The following is a 17,590-nucleotide window of genomic DNA, read 5'->3' as shown; positions in this document are numbered from 1 at the left end:
ACTCTCCTCTATTCCTAATAAGTAAACCAGACGGCTCCTTCAGAACAATTATCAACCTTAGAGCGCTGAATAATTTTCTGACCATTCAACCATTTAAAATGGAAACTATTAATACCGCAATAAAGTTGCTGTTTAAAAACTGCTTTATGGTAGTATTGGATTTGAAGGACGCCTATTACCATATCCCTATTTATGCAGGTCACCAACGATACCTGAGGGTGGCGGTACGGTTGGATGGGGTAATAAGACACTTCCAGTATAGGGCCCTTCCCTTTGGGATTTCAGTCGCCCCTCGGGTATTTACCAAGGTAATGGCGGAAGTTATGGCACACCTTCATGAGTCCAACATTCTAATAATCCCCTACCTGGACGATCTCCTTATCGTAGGTAAAACGGCGGATCACTGTCTAGAACAGTTACATAAAGTGATGTCGGCTCTAGAGCGTCTGGGGTGGATGCTAAACATTAAAAAATCACGGTTACAGCCCATGACGGTGCAGCGATTTTTAGGCCTGACCCTGGATTCCCAGGTTCAGGAATGCCGTTTGCCTCAAGAAAAAATTAATCGCCTGTACCTTCAGGTGCTGAATGCCTCAAAAAACCCCACCATGTCCCTACGAAGAGCCATGTCTCTGTTAGGCTCTCTCTCGTCCTGTATTCCGGCGGTCCGATGGGCTCAGTATCATACGAGGATACTACAGGGCGAGGTACTGTTACATCAAAAAAGGTTGGGAGGAGGTCTAGACAGTCTGCTGACCCTATCCCAAGACACTGTGGTATCCCTCGAGTGGTGGTTAGATCAAAAGAACCTGTCCACAGGGGTCCCCTGAGAGTATAATATAACTCGTATTATCACCTCGGACGCTAGCCCTTCTGGGTGGGGGGCTCACATGGGGGATTCATTGGTCCAGGGGCTTTGGGATCATGATCAGATGGAGATGTCTTCCAATCTAAAGGAGTTAACGGCTGTGGAGCAGGCGGTTAAAACACTCCTTGTCTGTCTACAGGGCCACCACGTGCGGGTATTCTCGGACAATCGAGTCACCGTGGCATACATAAATCACCAAGGCGGGACTCGTTCCAGATCCCTGATGTGTGTAGCAGATCGTCTGTTTCATCTAGCAGAGCAACATCTTCTCTCGTTGACGGCTCTACACATAAAAGGGGCAGAAAACACTACAGCGGATTTCTTAAGTCGCAACACATTAAGGCAGGGAGAGTCGTCCCTGAACAGCACCATCTTCGACCTTATCGTGGAAAGGTGGGGACAACCAGAGGTAGACCTGTTTGCCACAAAAGGAAACAGGAAAGTTGCACAGTTCTGCTCTCTGAACCCCAGAGAAAATCCCCTGTCAGTAGACGCCCTCCTCATAGACTGGAACTTCAGGCTAGCCTACGCCTTTCCTCCCCTGTCTCTACTTCCTCTGGTGGTGAGGAAAATCAGGAAGGACAAGGCCACAGTGATAGTAATTGCCCCCTTCTGGCCCAGAAGGACGTGGTTTCCATGCCTGAGGGCTATGTCGATATCCGATCCATGGGTCTTGCCAGACATTCCGGATCTCCTATCCCAGGGCCCAGTCTACCATCCTCGAGCGGTTGGCCTTCATCTGACGGCATGGATTTTGAGCGGGCGCTACTAAAAGATAGGGGGTTCTCGCCAGCCCTCATTAACACGCTGCTGAAAAGCAGGAAAATGATAACCACAAAAATCTATGTCAGAATCTGGAAGAGGTTTCTTCAGAACTCGGGGGCAACAGCTGGACAGTCAATACCGATTGTCCAGATCTTGGAATTCTTACAAAGGGGGTTAGATATGGGGTTATCCCCAAATACTCTTAAGGTGCAGGTATCAGCCTTGGGGGCCCTCTTTGGCTGCAACATCGCTGAGAATCACTGGGTCAGCAGATTCATCAGGGCAACAAAGCGGTCTAGACCAATTGTGAAGGATAGAGTCATGCCTTGGGACCTGAACCTAGTCCTCTCAGCCTTGACAGAGGCCCCATTTGAGCCAATTACTTCAGCCTCTATTAAAAATCTTTCCCTTAAAGTAGCCTTCCTGGTGGCCATAACATCGGCGCGTAGGATAGGCGACATCCAAGCATTATCCAGGGTTCCCCCTTACATGCAGCTTAGGGATGATAGAGTGATACTATCCCCTGATCCAGCATATCTCCCTAAGGTAGTGTCCAGTTTCCACAGAACACAGGAAATAGTCCTTCCATCTTTCCTCCCCAGTCCTACCAACGATAAGGAGAGGAAGTTACACACCTTAGATGTAAGAAGATGTATCCTGCAGTATCTAGCGGTAACTGATTCCTGGAAGTTAGATAATGCCTTATTCGTGTCCTATCAGGGTAGTAGGAAAGGGCATAGAGCATCGAAGTCTACTCTAGCTAGATGGATCAGGGAGGCTATCTCGCTGGCTTATATCTCAAAGGGCAAGCCGACGCCTGAAGGTCTTAAAGCGCATTCCACTAGAGCTATGGCGGCTTCGTGGGCGGAAAGATTGGAGGTGTCGATCGACCAGATTTGTAAGGCTGCTACTTGGTCTTCTCCAAACACTTTCTATAACCATTATAGATTGAACCTGGGTGCCTCCTCTGACCTCTCTTTTGGTGTAAGGGTGCTGCAAGCTGTAGTCCCTCCCTAGTTAGTTACTCTCTGTAATTCTCTCCGTAGTGCTGTCATGGACGACCGAATAAAGTCTTAGTTACTCACCGGTTAACGGTGTTTTTCGGAGTCCATGACAGCACCTGTACATACCCTCCCGTCTTCTTAAAGTTCTGGGTGTACACCTCTTCCTTTATTTATATATAATTCACGGGTAGTGAATAGTTAATATTGTATTATTGTTTATTGTGTATGCTATTAACCTTGGTGGTCCTCTTATGCTCTGTAAACCAACTGATGCGTGGGGAGAGGTGCCGCCCTTATGTATCTGTAGGTTTCCTGTTCCTGAAGGGCGGATCCCCTCTCTCCGTAGTGCTGTCATGGACTCCGAAAAACACCGTTAACCGGTGAGTAACTAAGACTTTCTCATACCAAAAAATCCAGTCATCCCCACTTTTTACTGCCTCCCTAAAGTACATAAAGGGGTTACCCCCTTAAAGGGAGACCTATAGTCTCTGGCAATAACAGCCTTACAGAGAGATTGGGGCAATATGTGGATCAAATTGTTAAACCTTTTGTGAATGCTTTAAATTCCTATGTACGGGACACCACCGACCTTTTGGGCAAATTAGACAGGGTCTTTTTGGAGGAAGATATGATACTGGCTAGTATAGACGTGGAAGCGTTATACTCCTCCATCCCACACGATAAGGGTCTACTGGCAGTGAATCATTACCTCAGTACCAGGGGCACACAATATGACAGACATAACAAGTTTGTTTTAGAAGCCCTTGAATTCTCTCTCACCAGGAATGTTTTTTTATTTGACCACAAGTACTTCCACCAGCTCAGGGGCACCGCGACGGGCAGCCCTTGTGCGCCCTCGTATGCAAATCTGCTCCTGGGCTGGTGGGAGGAAAGAGTGGTCTTTGGAGATGGTGCCTCTGCTCTAGATGAAAGGATTGTACTATGGTTAAGGTACATCGATGATGTGCTGGTCATCTGGAGAGGGAGCACCTGTGAATTTGGCAGTTTTGTAGAGGGGCTAAATGTTAACAACATAGGCCTACATTTTACATACGAGGCCAGTACAGAAAAGCTAGCATTCTTGGATATCCACATAGAAAAAGGTAATAATGGGGCCATTTCTACTAAGACCCACAGAAAAAGCACAGCCACTAATTCTCTTCTTCGATGGGAGAGTAACCATCCGGTCCCTTTGAAGAGAGGGATCCCTAAAGGCCAGTACCTAAGAATTCGAAGGAACTGCTCAAGCCAAAATGCTTTTCAAGAACAAGCCAATGATCTTTGTGGCAGATTTCTTGATAGGGGCTATCCCGAGGGAGTTTTTAAAAAGGCCTATAGAGAAACTGTAAAGAGAGATAGGAAGGACCTATTGACACCTAAACCACAGCCAGAGAGCGACACGACTATCAGGTTTATAACCAGGTACTGTAATGGGGCAAATAACATCAGGGATATCCTCCAAAAGCATTGGCCGATTCTGTTAATGGATAGAAAAATCAAAGGGCATGTTTCCCCTTACCCCCAAATCACATACAAGAGAGGTAGATCCCTCAAAGACAGATTGGTTCACAGCCATTATGATCTAAAAGGCAACTCAAATCCACACATAGATAACACCAAAGGTTGTTTTAAATGTGGAAACTGCAAGGCCTGTGCCTCGATACTAACAACAAAGGAATTTTCAAGTAATGTAACAAGTAGATCTTATTCCATACAACATTTTATTAATTGTCGCACGAAAGGCGTTGTCTACAAAGCAAACTGTGAGTGTGGTTTGGAGTATGTTGGGAAAACTAAAAGGGAATTTCGGAAGAGAGTGGGGGAGCACCTCCGAGACATTGCTAATGGAAGAGAAACTCCGGTGGCAACCCACATGAATTCCTTTCATCAGGGCAATCCGAAAAAAAATAACTTTTGTGGGGATAGATAGAATTTTGCCACCCGTTAGAGGAGGGGACTGGGATAAATTGATCCTTCAAAAAGAAAGTAGATGGATCTTTTGTCTTAAAACAGTCCAACCATTGGGACTGAACGAATTACAGCCCTATAGCTGTTTCCTTTAGTTCCATTATATATTCTTTCCCCGCCGACACATGTTATAGGGTTATTTAGGGAGGGAGAGCCACCGACGAGTGGTGGCGCCAAGGCGTGAGGTTTTTAGGGTGCCAACCCCCACGTTAGGCAGGTGTCCAGTCATTGCAACATATTTCTAGGCACATATTTCTTACTTGTCCCCTATTACTAATAATCAAAATGCTGGGATACATCCCCTACATGTTCATTTTGTTGTGTTTTTCCCCCCTAACTGTCCTAGTGTAGGGTTTATAGGGACAGGTATATAGGGCTAGCCGCCGTTGAGTGGGGGCGCCATATGCGCAGGGTTCTTTCTAGGGTGCCAACCTCAGCGTTAGGTAGGATTCAGGAGTGTAGGTCTTTTCCAGTAAAAAGGGTGTAATAGGGAGCCTTCTTTCATCCCCTTTTGTGTGTCGAAATCCCATAGGTTGGTGGTGTCCGGTACTTCATTTTTTAATACTTTAATTCTTAATTTTTCCATTTTGGTATGCCTATATCACATTTGGGTCTCCATACATCTCTCCTCCTCATCGCTCAGGAGGGTGTCATATTTGGTTCATAGTATGTCTATCTTGATGCATCATACTTGCCTCAGCGAGCCAAATCTACGTTGTTCATGGTAGTGACCAGAGTAACACTGTACCATATTAGGGGTGGATGGGACCGGTGTAAAGATAGTGGTTCCATCCGTTCATGCACTGTGCCCGTTGTACATGCCCACTACACACATTGGTGCATTACTAGAGAGGCACTTATTGCATGTGTCATAGACTGTATAAAGGTCTTGCTTAATTGACATGCAGGTATGGAGTGTACATTAATCCGGTGCCAAGCGGCGCATGATAATGAAGTGGAGCGCTTGCGTTCCATCTCCATGACATTCTGCGTCCCACAGCTTGTACGTGAGCTCCGATATACCGGAAATGCTTCGCGCAGCACAGAAGACGCGTCACATGCTGGGGGCGGAGCCTCAAAGGCGCGCCTCCGTCAGTGCTTTTAAATCACAGATGGGGGTATGTTCTGTAAGCGGCAGTCTTCACTCCCCTGATGAGTCCCACTAGGACGAAACGCGTCGGGAGACGCTACACATGAATGAGAGGCAGGCTCACCTTTTTGAGAGATACGTTAACTCTCTCCAACCGTGGGTGAGATCGATGCATTACATGATTGCTCCTAGTTGCAAAGTTTGCATACATTGATGCCCGAAGGTAACAGGGGTTGGAGCAATAAAATGGTGACCACACTGTTGTACTCACTGAGGGACGCTCTTGATATATATTCATGAGGTAGCATGGTCCCGTAATAAGTGCAATACAGTGACAGTTTCTTTTTGTTGGTCACATGTTTTGTATATACCTCTCTTATGCTGCTATAAACCTCTGATGGTGTTTTTTGTAAGGCGGTGGTACAGAGAATAATAATGGTATGTGTCAGATTTACCCAAGACCAATCTTGTCCAGTTTAAGCCTGTAGTAAAGGAACCTATGGATGTTAAATGGTTTAAGTGACAAGTATACATAACCAGTGTCAAAACCTTATCAAATAAAGGAGTCAGTGACAATATAGGGTGGATGGTTGCAGTGAACACCCACCATAGAGGTCATATATGCTTATTGACACATAGGTTGGCTGAAATACAGGTATTACATACTGAAATATTCTTTGGTACAGCCTACTAAATTTGCACTTATCCAGACACCCTAAGCTATGTGACATGTATCACGGTGTGCTGTGGTAAAGTGACCATATAGTATTGTCAGAGGTATCTGTTTTATATACCCCCCCCCCTTTTTTTCTTCCCTTTTCTGTGGTTGTTAGGGTTCACTAGAGCACTAGGGTCTATCCTTTCCCAGGTCCTTTATGTATGTTATGTTATTTGTGGTAGTATTTTTTTATCCATATACCTAATAAAGGTTAAGTTTTATCCAATAGCTATTCATTGTGTTGTGGTAGAGAGTTCCAGAGTAGGGGTGATACGCGAGAGAAATCTTGTATACGATTGTGGGAAGAGGGGAGTAGAGAAGGAGATCTTGTGAGGATCGGAGGTTGCGTGTAGGTAAGTGTACCGTGAGACGAGGTCACAGATGTATGGAGGAGACAGGTTGTGGATGGCTTTGTACGTCATGGTTAGGGTTTTGTACTGGAGTCTCTGGGCAATGGGGAGCCAGTGAAGGGATTGACTGAGGGGAGAAGCTGGGGAATAGCGGGGGGACAGGTGGATTAGTCGGGCAGCAGAGTTTAGAATAGATTGGAGGGGTGCGAGAGTGTTAGAGGGGAGGCCACAGAGCAGGAGGTTGCAGTAGTCAAGGCGAGAGATGATGAGGGCATGGACTAGGGTTTTTGCAGATTCATGGTCGAGGAATGAACGGATTCGTGAAATATTTTTGAGTTGGTCGGCAGGAAGTGGAAAGGGCTTGGATATGCGGTTTGAAGGAGAGATCAGCGTCAAGGGTTACCCCGAAGCAGCAAGCTTGTGGGACTGGGGAGAGTGGGCAGCCATTTACTGTAATGGATAGGTTCGTTGGGGGGGTCGCGTGAGATGGGGGAAAGATGATGAATTCTGTTTTGTCCATGTTAAGTTTCAGAAATCTAGCGGAGAAGAAGGATGAAATGGTGGACAGACATTGAGGGATTCTGTTTAGAAGGGAGGTGATATCTGGTCCAGAGATGTAGATCTATGTGTCATCAGCACAGAGGTGATACTGAAAGCCATGAGATTCTATGAGCTGTCCCAGGCCAAAGGTGTAAATGGAGAAGAGCAGGGGCCCAAGGACTGAACCTTGTGGGACTCCGTCAGATAGGGGGCGAGGTGAGGAGGTGGTGTGTGAGTGGGAGACGCTGAATGTCCGGTCTGTTAGGTATGATGAAATCCAGGATAGGGCCAAGTCTGTGATGCCAAGGAATGAGAGAGGGTCTGTAATAATAGGGAATTGTCCATTGTGTCAAAGGCAGCCGACAGGTCGAGGAGGAGGAGGACAGAGTAGTGTCACTTGCTCTTGGCGGTTGAGGTCATTGGTGACCTTAGTTAGGGCAGTTTCAGTGGAATGGTGTGACCGGAAGCCAGATTGTAAGCGGTCAAAGAGGGAGCAGGAAGAGAGATGGGAGGACAGTTCAAGGTAAACGTGTTGTTCCAGTATTTTGGAGGCATAGGGGAGAAGTGATATAGGGCGATAGCTAGATACAGAGGATGGGTCAAGAGAAGGCTTTTTGAGGATAGGTGCCTCCATTATTTTTGGATACTTAAAACAAACCCCTATCAGTAATTTATTATTTTTTTCCCCCTCCCCTTATCTCCACCCACAGGGACTCTACGTTATCATTAGATTCACCTATATTATCACGCAGGATGGGTTTTAAAGATGATTTTACATATAGAAACACACCCCCCCCTCGCTTATCCGTTCGGTCATTTCTGAACAGACTATAGCCCTGCAAGTTAACAGCCCAGTCATGGCTCTCATCCAGCCACATTTCAGATATCCCCACCATGTCATAATTATGCTCCAACAACATTAATTCTAATTCCTCCATTTTGTTGGCGAGGCTTCTGGTATTAGTATAAATGCACTTTATGTATCTCTCTGCACCTCTATTCTTTCTTAAATTATTAACTGTTCTAATCCCACCCCCCATGCCACCGCCACCTCCAACTTCCTTATTTGTGCCCAGATCTCTATCTGCATTATCCTCCCCTCCTCCAACCTTTTAGCCATTTTCTCCCCCAGCACAGCTGCACCTTCCCCATTGAGGTGCAGCCCGTCCCTAGCGTAGAACCTGTAGCCAACTGAGAAGTCGGCCCAGTTCTGCAGGAACCCAAACCCCTCCTTCCTACACCAATTCTTGAGCCACTTATTAACCTCCCTAATCTCCTGTTGCCTCTCTGGTGTGGCACGTGGTACAGGCAGTATTTCAGAAAATACCACGTTTTAGGTCCTTGCTTTCAGCTTGCAGCCTAATTCCCTGAAATCATCTTTAGGGACCTTCCACCTACCTCTTACTTTGTCATTTGTGCCAATGTGCACCATCACCAGCCACTCCCAGTAATCTGTCCACCCGATCAGCGATGTGTCGGACTCGAGCGCCAGGTAGGCAGCACACTGTTCGACGATCCCTGTCTTTGTGACAGATTGCCCTATCTGTTCCCCTAATAATTGAGTCCCCCACTACCAGCACCTGTCTGGCCTGCCCTGCTCTCCTTTTTCCCTCCTTACTGTAGCAGTCACTCCTCCGGCTTTCAGAGGACATGTCTGGCTGCAGCAGTGCTACCTCTGTACTGGCACCCCTCCCATCTGCCAACTTAGCAAATTTATTGGGGTGTGCCAGATCAGGACTAGCCTCCCTGGCAGTCTTCCCTTTACCCCCCTTTCTAAGGGTATGTGCACACGTCAGGATTTCTTGCAGAAATTTTCCTGACAAAAACCGGACATTTCTGCCAGAAATGCGCATGCGTTTTTTTAAGCGTTTTTGATGCATTTTTGAAGCGTTTTTGGTGAGTTTTTTCCCAAATGCATAGAATAGCGGGAAAAACGCAGAAAATCCGCAAAATTAATGGACATGCTGCTTTTTTTTACCGCGATGCGTTTTTTCAGGAAAAAAAACACATCATGTGCACAAAACATGCAGAATGCATTCTAAATGATAGGATGCATAATGTATGCATTTTTGAGTTTTTATAGAGTTTTTATCGTGAAAAAACTTGAAAAAAACGCGAAAAAACCTGAACGTGTGCACATAGCCACTGTCACCCAGATTACTGCTTCAGTGTCCTGCAGCTCCATCCTACCATCCTCCCTATCTATCCCATTGCGCGTCTGCTCAGTGAGCAGAAGACTCCTTTTCATATTGTCTATGGATCTCAGTGTTGCCAGCTGCACATTTATATCCAGTATCTGGGCTTCCAAATGCACAACGTGTTCACATCTCGCACAGCAGTATGCACCCTCGACCGGCTGATCAAGGCTTGCATACATGTGGCATGATGTACACTGGATGGCATTAACAATAGTGGAGCACATTTACTAATGGGGATTGCACCAGACAGACAAGTTAAATAGAAATAAATGCAAAGTAATAATAAAATACAGACAGCAATTCAGTAATTCCTTCCTTGGAAACTCCCTGAATCCAAAGTCACTGAACCACAAGTCACACACTAAGGCTACTTTCACACTTGCTTCGTTTGGCCTCCGTCGCAATGCGTCGGTTTGGGAAAAAAATGCATCCTGCTAATGTGCCCGCAGGATGCGTTTTTTTCCCATAAACTTGTATTGCCGACGGATTGCGATATATGGCCATACGTCGCGTCCGTCGTGCACTGGATGCGTCGTGTTTTGGCAGACCGTCGTCACGAAAAAATGTTCAAGGGAACGTTTTTTAGTACGTCGGATCCTGCATTTACTACCGTGCATGCGCAGCCGGGACTCCGCCCCCTCCTCTCCGGGACTTTAGAATGGGCAGCGGATGCGTTGAAAAACTGCATCCGCTGCCCACGTTGTGCCGAATTTTCACAACGTCCGTCGGTACGTCACGCCGACGCTTATCGACGGCCGCGTACCGATGGAAATGTGAAAGAAGCTTTATCACCGTTCGCACTTACGCTTAGGTCACACTCAGCTCGTTCACACTCGCTAAGCTGAAGATTTAAAGAGATTTTTTTTTTTCCTCTCAGCAGCAATCCACCTTGCTGTTCAATGCACTTTTCCTCTGACTGTTCATCTCCTATTTTTAGCTTTCAAATACGGAGGTAAAATACTGACCAAATACTCAGTGTAAACGTAGCCTTATGCTGTATTAGGGTAAGTTCACACAGGGCATTTTTGCTGCTTTTTTAATGCTAATTTTCAGCTGCTTTTTACAATACCAGCATTTTAGAAATCTCATGCGCACACATTGGTTTTTGGGTTGATCAGTATTTTGTGCTTTGCTCCTTTTTTTTTTTTAACTTAGAGCATGTCACTTCTTTCAGCGTTTTTGCTGCTTTTTTTCACCCATTGACTTGAATGGGTGTTGAAAAAACGCTGCAAAAACACAGTTATCGTTATTTGCTGCTGAAAATCCAAGGACATTAGACATTGAGAAAAAAAATGCACCAAAAAAACGCACCAAATACGCACCTAAACCTACGTTTTTGACACAGCTTCTTTCGTGCCAAGAAGATCTGGTTTTGTTGCAGAAAAAAAGCAGCAAAAACGCCTTGTGTGAACTTACCCTTAATGTGAGAGAAGGGTGATGGATAAACTTCTGGTCCACAACAAGTTTCCACTGAAGCAGCGAGGTAATGAAGGTATATTTTGTAGCTATGGAAAATAAGCTCCTCAGGCAGCTGTATTAAAGTGGTTAACATACAACAGATAGAAAAGTTCTGCGTGGAAAAATATGTTCCGAACCCATGTGGGGATTCCCTAGCAACCAGCCAACCCCCACATGTACTTATGCTGGCTAACAGATGTAAGTCATTCAGCTGCGGCGCTAAAAACTAAAACTCCGAGCACTAAAAAATACTCGGAGGACCCCAAACATGCTCGAGAAATCTCGAGTAACGAGTGTATTCGCTCATCACTAGTCACCTTTTATTAGGAATGAAGTAAAAACTCCGTATTGTGAATAGTAGAGTAGTGTCCCTACCCATTTTGGCAAGTAGCCTTAAAGGGAACCTGTCACCCCTAAAATCGAAGGTGAGCTAAGCCCACCAGCATCAGGGGCTTATCTGCTGCATTCTGTAATGCTGTAGATAAGCCCCCGATTTATCCTGAAAGATGAGAAAGAGGTTAGATTATACTCACCTGGGCGGGCGGTCCGATCCGATGGGGATCGCTGTCCGTTCTAGGGCCTCCCATCTTCATAGGAGGACATCCTCTTGTCTTCACGGTCCGGCGCAGGCGTACTTTGTCTGCCCTGTTGAGGGCAGAGCAAAGTACTGCAGTGCGCAGGCGCCGGGCCTCTCTGACCTTTCCCGGTGCCTGCGCACTGTAGTACTTTGCTCTGCCCTCAACAGGACAGACAAAGTATGCCTGCGCCGGAGCTGCGGCAGGAAGACAAGAAGAGGACGTCAGCGTAAGAAGATGCAACGCCCATTGGACCGGACCGCAGCGGGAGCGCCCCTGGGTGAGTATAATCTAACCTCTTTCTCTCATCTTTCAGGATACATCGGGGGCTTATCCACAGCATTACAGAATGCTGTAGATAAGCCCATGATGCCGGTGGACTTAGCTCACCTTCGATTTTGGGGGTGACAGGTTCCCTTTAATTCTGGTTAACCATATAAGGAGGTGAACAGACTACCACAGTGAAATGGTGATGCATTCTGTATTTTATGGAGTTAATTTGTAAGATTAAGTTTAAAAAAATCCTGAAAAATTAACATCCTATGTTCCTGTTTGTATTAAAATTTCTGCTATTTCTTTGATGTTTTTCAGGATATAAAGACCATTAGACAAGAAAAGTGCAAGACCGTTACCTCCTCTCACTTCAATGGAGAGTCTAAAGCCTCTGACTCGAGTAGTTCTGCCCCCTCTTCATCCAATTTGCTTGCTCGTATGAAGGAAAGAAATCATTTAATTCTTCCTTCCAGAGAAGAAAGTGAGATAGGAAGTGGCCTTACGACAGCAGACCCTACTGAGCATGATGACCTCTTAGCAGATATGAGAAACTTTATAGCATTCCAAGCACAGCAGGATGGAGAAGCCACCACCAAAGAGGTGCTCCAGGAGTTCGAGGATAAGCTGTCCCCCTCACAGTCCTGTGTTTTCCGTGAACTCCTGCGTAAACTGTGCACTTTTCATAGAAAGCCTGATGGTGACGGAGTATGGAGACTCCGACCCGAGTTCCATTGAATTCTTCTGCCTTCTGAGTGCAATCCTTTGTGACTTACATAGTAGTGCTACTAAGTGCTCAGGCAACTCCATGTATTTTTCAGGACACACCTTAAACATTTGAAATTTGTGATATGTTTAAGAAAACTGTCCATTTGGTGCATTGTTTTATATGTTGGAAACTGTTTTCCTCTCATATATAGGAATGATTTGGTTAAGCTGCTGTCTGAGAAGTTTCACTTCACAACAAACCGACAGAACTAAAAAAAAAAATATAAGACCATTAAAACCTCTAAAGGTAGATTCAAGTCCAGATCATGAACCGCATATATCAGAAACTTTGTTATTGCAAAACATATGTATAAGGGCTGAGAAGGACTTAGAACCAGCTAGTGAACACGCAGCCATGGGGGGCTACAGGACTACATGAATGTAATGTCTGGCTCAAAGAAAAGGCAGATCACACCTTTATTTGCACTGTGTGCAAAAAAATGAAACAAAAAATCTAAAGAAATGAACTGGGTGTGCATGCAGCATTTAAGCAAATACCTTGCAGTAAATACACAGGGTAAAAGCCACCCTACCACGTCATGGTCACCCTACTTGGGACGGTACTAACCTCTAATATTAAACCCTTACCATTTTTCAAGTGACATATGTGTGGATTAAGACTGAGACCCGGCTAGTGGTCATGCAGCCTTGGGGAACTACATGAATGTAATGTGCAGCTCAAAGAAAAGGCAGGCCACATTGAACTGCACATTAAGTTCATGTAGTTCCCCATGTCTGCGTGTCGACTAGTTGCGCTTAGTCTTTCTCAGTCCTCATCCACATATATGTCACTTGACAAATGGTAAGGTTTTAATATTAGAGCTTAGAATCATCTCAAGTGACATATATGTGGTTGAGGACTGAGAAAGACTAAGCGCAACTAGTGGACACGCAGACATGGGGAACTACATGAACTTAATGTGCAGTTCAATGTGGCCTGCCTTTTCTTTGAGCTGGACATTACATTCATGTAGTTCCCCAAGGCTGCGTGACCACTAGCCGGGTCTCAGTCTTTATCCACATATACGTCACTTGAAAAATGGTAAGTGTTTAATATTAGAGGTTAGTACTGTCCCAAGTAGGGTCACCTTGTTATGGTGGTATGGCTTTTACATTTTTTCCATCAAAATTATGTTAACTAAGCACCCTATATTTCCATGTGCTATTGTGGCTTACCATATTTATTGCCAGGTATTTCCTATTCTGTTTTTATCTTGAGTTGTCTGTTTAGTGGCCGTGTAAACATGCGCTTACATGTTGCATGCATAACAACTTATATTCCAGTTAGTTTCTTTAGGTTTACTGTGTTATTGCAGCCAGGTATATTTTACTCAGAATCACAGTTTTACTCTTTATTTTTTTTATATCCTCTTCAATCTTTTAATTCAAGAACTGTATTAAACTGCAGGCATGAAGAGTAATAGCAATATATCTTTTACTATATGTTCCTAAAATCATTCAGAGAGACAGCTTGCTGACGTATAAGTAAGGCTGGATCTAAGAGCTGTTGTCTACTTCTGACTGCTGCTGTGCAGAATCACTGTAGAGAACTGACCCTGTCATTTTAATGTAATGTATCATTTGCCAAGCGTGAAGTACAATCATATATTGTAGTACAAGCCATATAATGTAATTTGTAATGTGAGGGGAATCTCCTGCTGTTCCTATAAGGACTTTAAGCAGCTAATGAGGCAGATATGCATTATTGCAAAAAGGGAACCTGTCACCCCCAAAATCGAAGATGAGGTAAGCCCACCAGCATCAGGGGCTTATCTACAGCATTCTGTAATGCAGTGCGCAGGCGCTGGGAAAGGTCAGAGAGGCCCAGCGCAGGCGTACCTTGTCTTTGGAGCGTTAAGACAAGAAGAGGACGTCCTCCTATGAAGATGGGAGGCTCCGGAATGGACAGCGACGCCCATCGGATCGGACCGCCCGCCCAGGTGAGTATAATCTAACCTCTTTCTCATCTTTCAGGATACATCGGGGGCTTATCTACAGCATTACAGAATGCAGTAGATAAGCCCCTGATGCCGGTGGGCTTAGCTCACCTTCGATTTTGGGGGTGACAGGTTCTCTTTAAGGCTACTTGCCAAAATGGGTATTCACAATACGGAGTTATTACTTCATTCCTAATAAAAGATTAATAGTGATGAGCAAATATACTCGTTACTCGAGATTTCTCGAGCATGCTCAGGGGTCCTCCGAGTATTTTTTTAGTGCTCGGAGCTTTAGTTTTTAGAGCCGCAGCTGAATGATTTACATCTGTTAGCCAGCAAAATACCGTATACACTCGAGTATAAGCCGAGATTTTCAGCCCACTTTTTTGGGCTGAAAGTCCCCCTCTCGGCTTATACTCGAGTCATACCCAGGGGTCGGCAGGTGAGGAGGAGCGGGGGCTGTCTAATTATACTTACCGTATATACTCGAGTATAAGCCGACCCGAGTATAAGCTGACCCGAGTATAAGCCGACCCCCCTAATTTTGCCACCAAAAACTTAATGACTCGAGTATAAGCCTAGGGTTGAAAATGCAGCAGCTACCGGTTAATTTCAAAAGTAAAAATAGATACCAATGAAAGTAAAATTAATTGAGACATCAGTAGGTTGTGTTTTTGAATATCCATATTGAATCAAGAGCCCCATATAATGCTCCATATTAAAATATGCCCCAAATAATCCTGAATAAAGGGTAATAAGGGCCCCATAAGATGCTCCATAGAGACACTTGCCCCATATAATGCTGCACAAACGTTATGGCCCCATAAGATGCTCCATACAGTCACTTGCCCCATATAGTGCTGCACAAGCGTTATGGCCCCATAAGATGCTCCATACAGTGACTTGCCCCTTATAGTGCTGCACAAGTGTTATGGCCCCATAAGATGCTCCATACAGTCACTTGCCCCATATGCTTTTGCTGTGATAAAAAAAAAAATCACATACTCACCTCTCTCTTCGCTCAGGACCCCCGGCACTTTCAATAGTTACCTGCTCCTCGTGCGGCACTGACGTTCAGCAGAGGGCGCGCACTGACTACGTCACCGCGCCCTCTGACCTGAGCGTCACAGCCAGAGGACGATGAAGACGGAGCCTCATCGGAACGAGGAGAGGTAAATATCGCGTAGCGCTGCACTCCCCTCCCCATATACTCACCTACTGCTGGCGCTGTGCAGTCCCTGCTTCTTCCAGCGGTCACAGTTACCGATCATTACAGTAATGAATATGCGGCTCCACCTCTATGGGAGGTGGAGCCGCATATTCATTACTGTAATGAGTGGTACCATGTGACCGCTCAGCACAGGAAGAATCTGCAGCGCTGGAAGAAGCGGGGACCTGCACGGACTGCACCAGCAGTAGGTGAGTATTATTAGACCGGGTATGACTCGAGTATAAACCGAGAGGGGGACTTTCAGCCCAAAAATGGGCTGAAAATCTCGGCTTATACTCGAGTATATACGGTACCTGCTCCTGGCGCGGTCCCTTCAGGTCCCTGGCTTCCCGGCGCCGGCAGCTTCCTCCTGTACTGAGCAGTCACATGGTACCGCTCATTACAGTAATGAATATGCGGCTCCACCTCCTATAGAGGTGGAGCCCGCATATTCATTACTGTAATGAGCGGTACCATGTGACCGCTCAGTACAGAAAGAAGCTGCAGCGCCGGGGAAGCAGGGACTCCACAGCGCCAGGAGCAGGTAAGTATAACGAGGAGAGGGAGCGGTGCACGATAGTCACCTGCTCCTCGTTTCGGCGCTGCTCCATCTTCAGCAGTGGTGCTCAGGTCAGAGGGCGTGGTGACGTGGCTAGTGTGCGCCCTCAGCCTGAACGCCAGTGCTGAAGATGGAGTGGCGCCGGAACGAGGAGCATGTGAATATTGAAAGTGCCGGGGGCTTGAGCCGACGGAGAGGTGAGTATGTGGGGCAAGTGTCTGTATGGAGCATTTATGGGGCCACAGCGTTTGTGCAGCATTATATGGGGCCATAGCGTTTGTGCAGCACTATATGGGGCCATAACGTTTGTGCAGCACGTCACGCGCTCACGGGGGGGAGCGTGGCCTATCGCGGCCGGGTGTCAGCTGCCTATCGCAGCTGACATCCGGCACTATGTGCCAGGAGCAGGCACATTAACCCCTGGCACACCGCGATCAAACATGATCGCTGTGTGCCTGCGGTATAGGGAAGCATCGCGCAGGGAGGGGGCTCCCTGAGACCCCCGCAGCAACGCGATGTGATCGCGTTGCTCCGATGGTCTCCTTCCTCGCTGCAGGCCCGGATCCAAAATGGCTGCGGCATCCGGGTCTTGCAGGGAGGAAGGTGACTTACTAAGTGCCTGCTCAGAGGAGGCGCTTGGTAAGCCTGCAGCGCTGTAAGTCAGATCGCTGATCTGACAGAGTGCTGTGCAAACTGTCAGATCAGCGATCTGTGATGTCCCCCCCCTGGGACAAAGTAAAAAAGTATAAAAAAAAAAAAAAAATTCCACATGTGTAAAAAAAAAAAAAAAATTCCTAAATAAAGAAAAATAAATTATTATTCCCATAAATACATTTCTTTATCTAAATAAAAAAAAAAACAATTAAAGTACACATATTTAGTATCGTCGCGTCCGTAACGACCCAACCTATAAAACTGCCCCACTAGTTAACCCCTTAAGTAAACACCGTAAGAAAAAAAAGGCAAAAAACAACGCTTTATTATCATACCGCCGAATAAAACGTGGAATAACACGCAATCAAAAAGACAGATATAAATAACCATGGTACCGCTGAAAACGTCATCTTGTCCCGCAAAAAACAAGCCACCATACAGCATCATCAGCAAAAAAATAAAAAAAGTTATAGTCCTGAAAATAAAACGATGCCAAAATAATTATTTTTTCTATAAAATAGTTTTTATTGTATAAAAGCGCCAAAACATAAAAAAATGATATAAATGAGGTATCGCTGTAATCGTACTGACACGAAGAATAAAACTGCTTTATCAATTTTACCAAATGCGGAACAATATAAACGCCTCCCCCAAAAGA

General features: G+C 45.7%; 1 protein-coding gene across 5 annotated transcripts in view; it reads left to right on the top strand.

Annotated features, from left to right (window-relative positions):
• Positions 1 to 14,317, top strand: part of ERCC6 (ERCC excision repair 6, chromatin remodeling factor) — a 259,795-nt gene extending 245,478 nt beyond the window's left edge. For all 5 annotated transcript variants that reach the window (XM_069753041.1, XM_069753044.1, XM_069753042.1 and 2 more), the window contains one exon: positions 12,126 to 14,317. In XM_069753041.1, coding sequence (XP_069609142.1) covers positions 12,126 to 12,542 — 417 coding nt within the window. In that variant the 3' untranslated portion in view covers positions 12,543 to 14,317. The remainder of the gene's footprint in view (positions 1 to 12,125) is intronic.
• The last annotated feature ends 3,273 nt before the right edge of the window (positions 14,318 to 17,590 follow it).

Source organism: Ranitomeya imitator, chromosome 2 (genome assembly GCF_032444005.1).
Source record: "Ranitomeya imitator isolate aRanImi1 chromosome 2, aRanImi1.pri, whole genome shotgun sequence".
NCBI classification, from domain to species: domain Eukaryota; kingdom Metazoa; phylum Chordata; class Amphibia; order Anura; family Dendrobatidae; genus Ranitomeya; species Ranitomeya imitator.
Note: the sequence above shows the minus strand (reverse complement) of the source record. Positions and strands in the feature narration are given on the sequence as shown.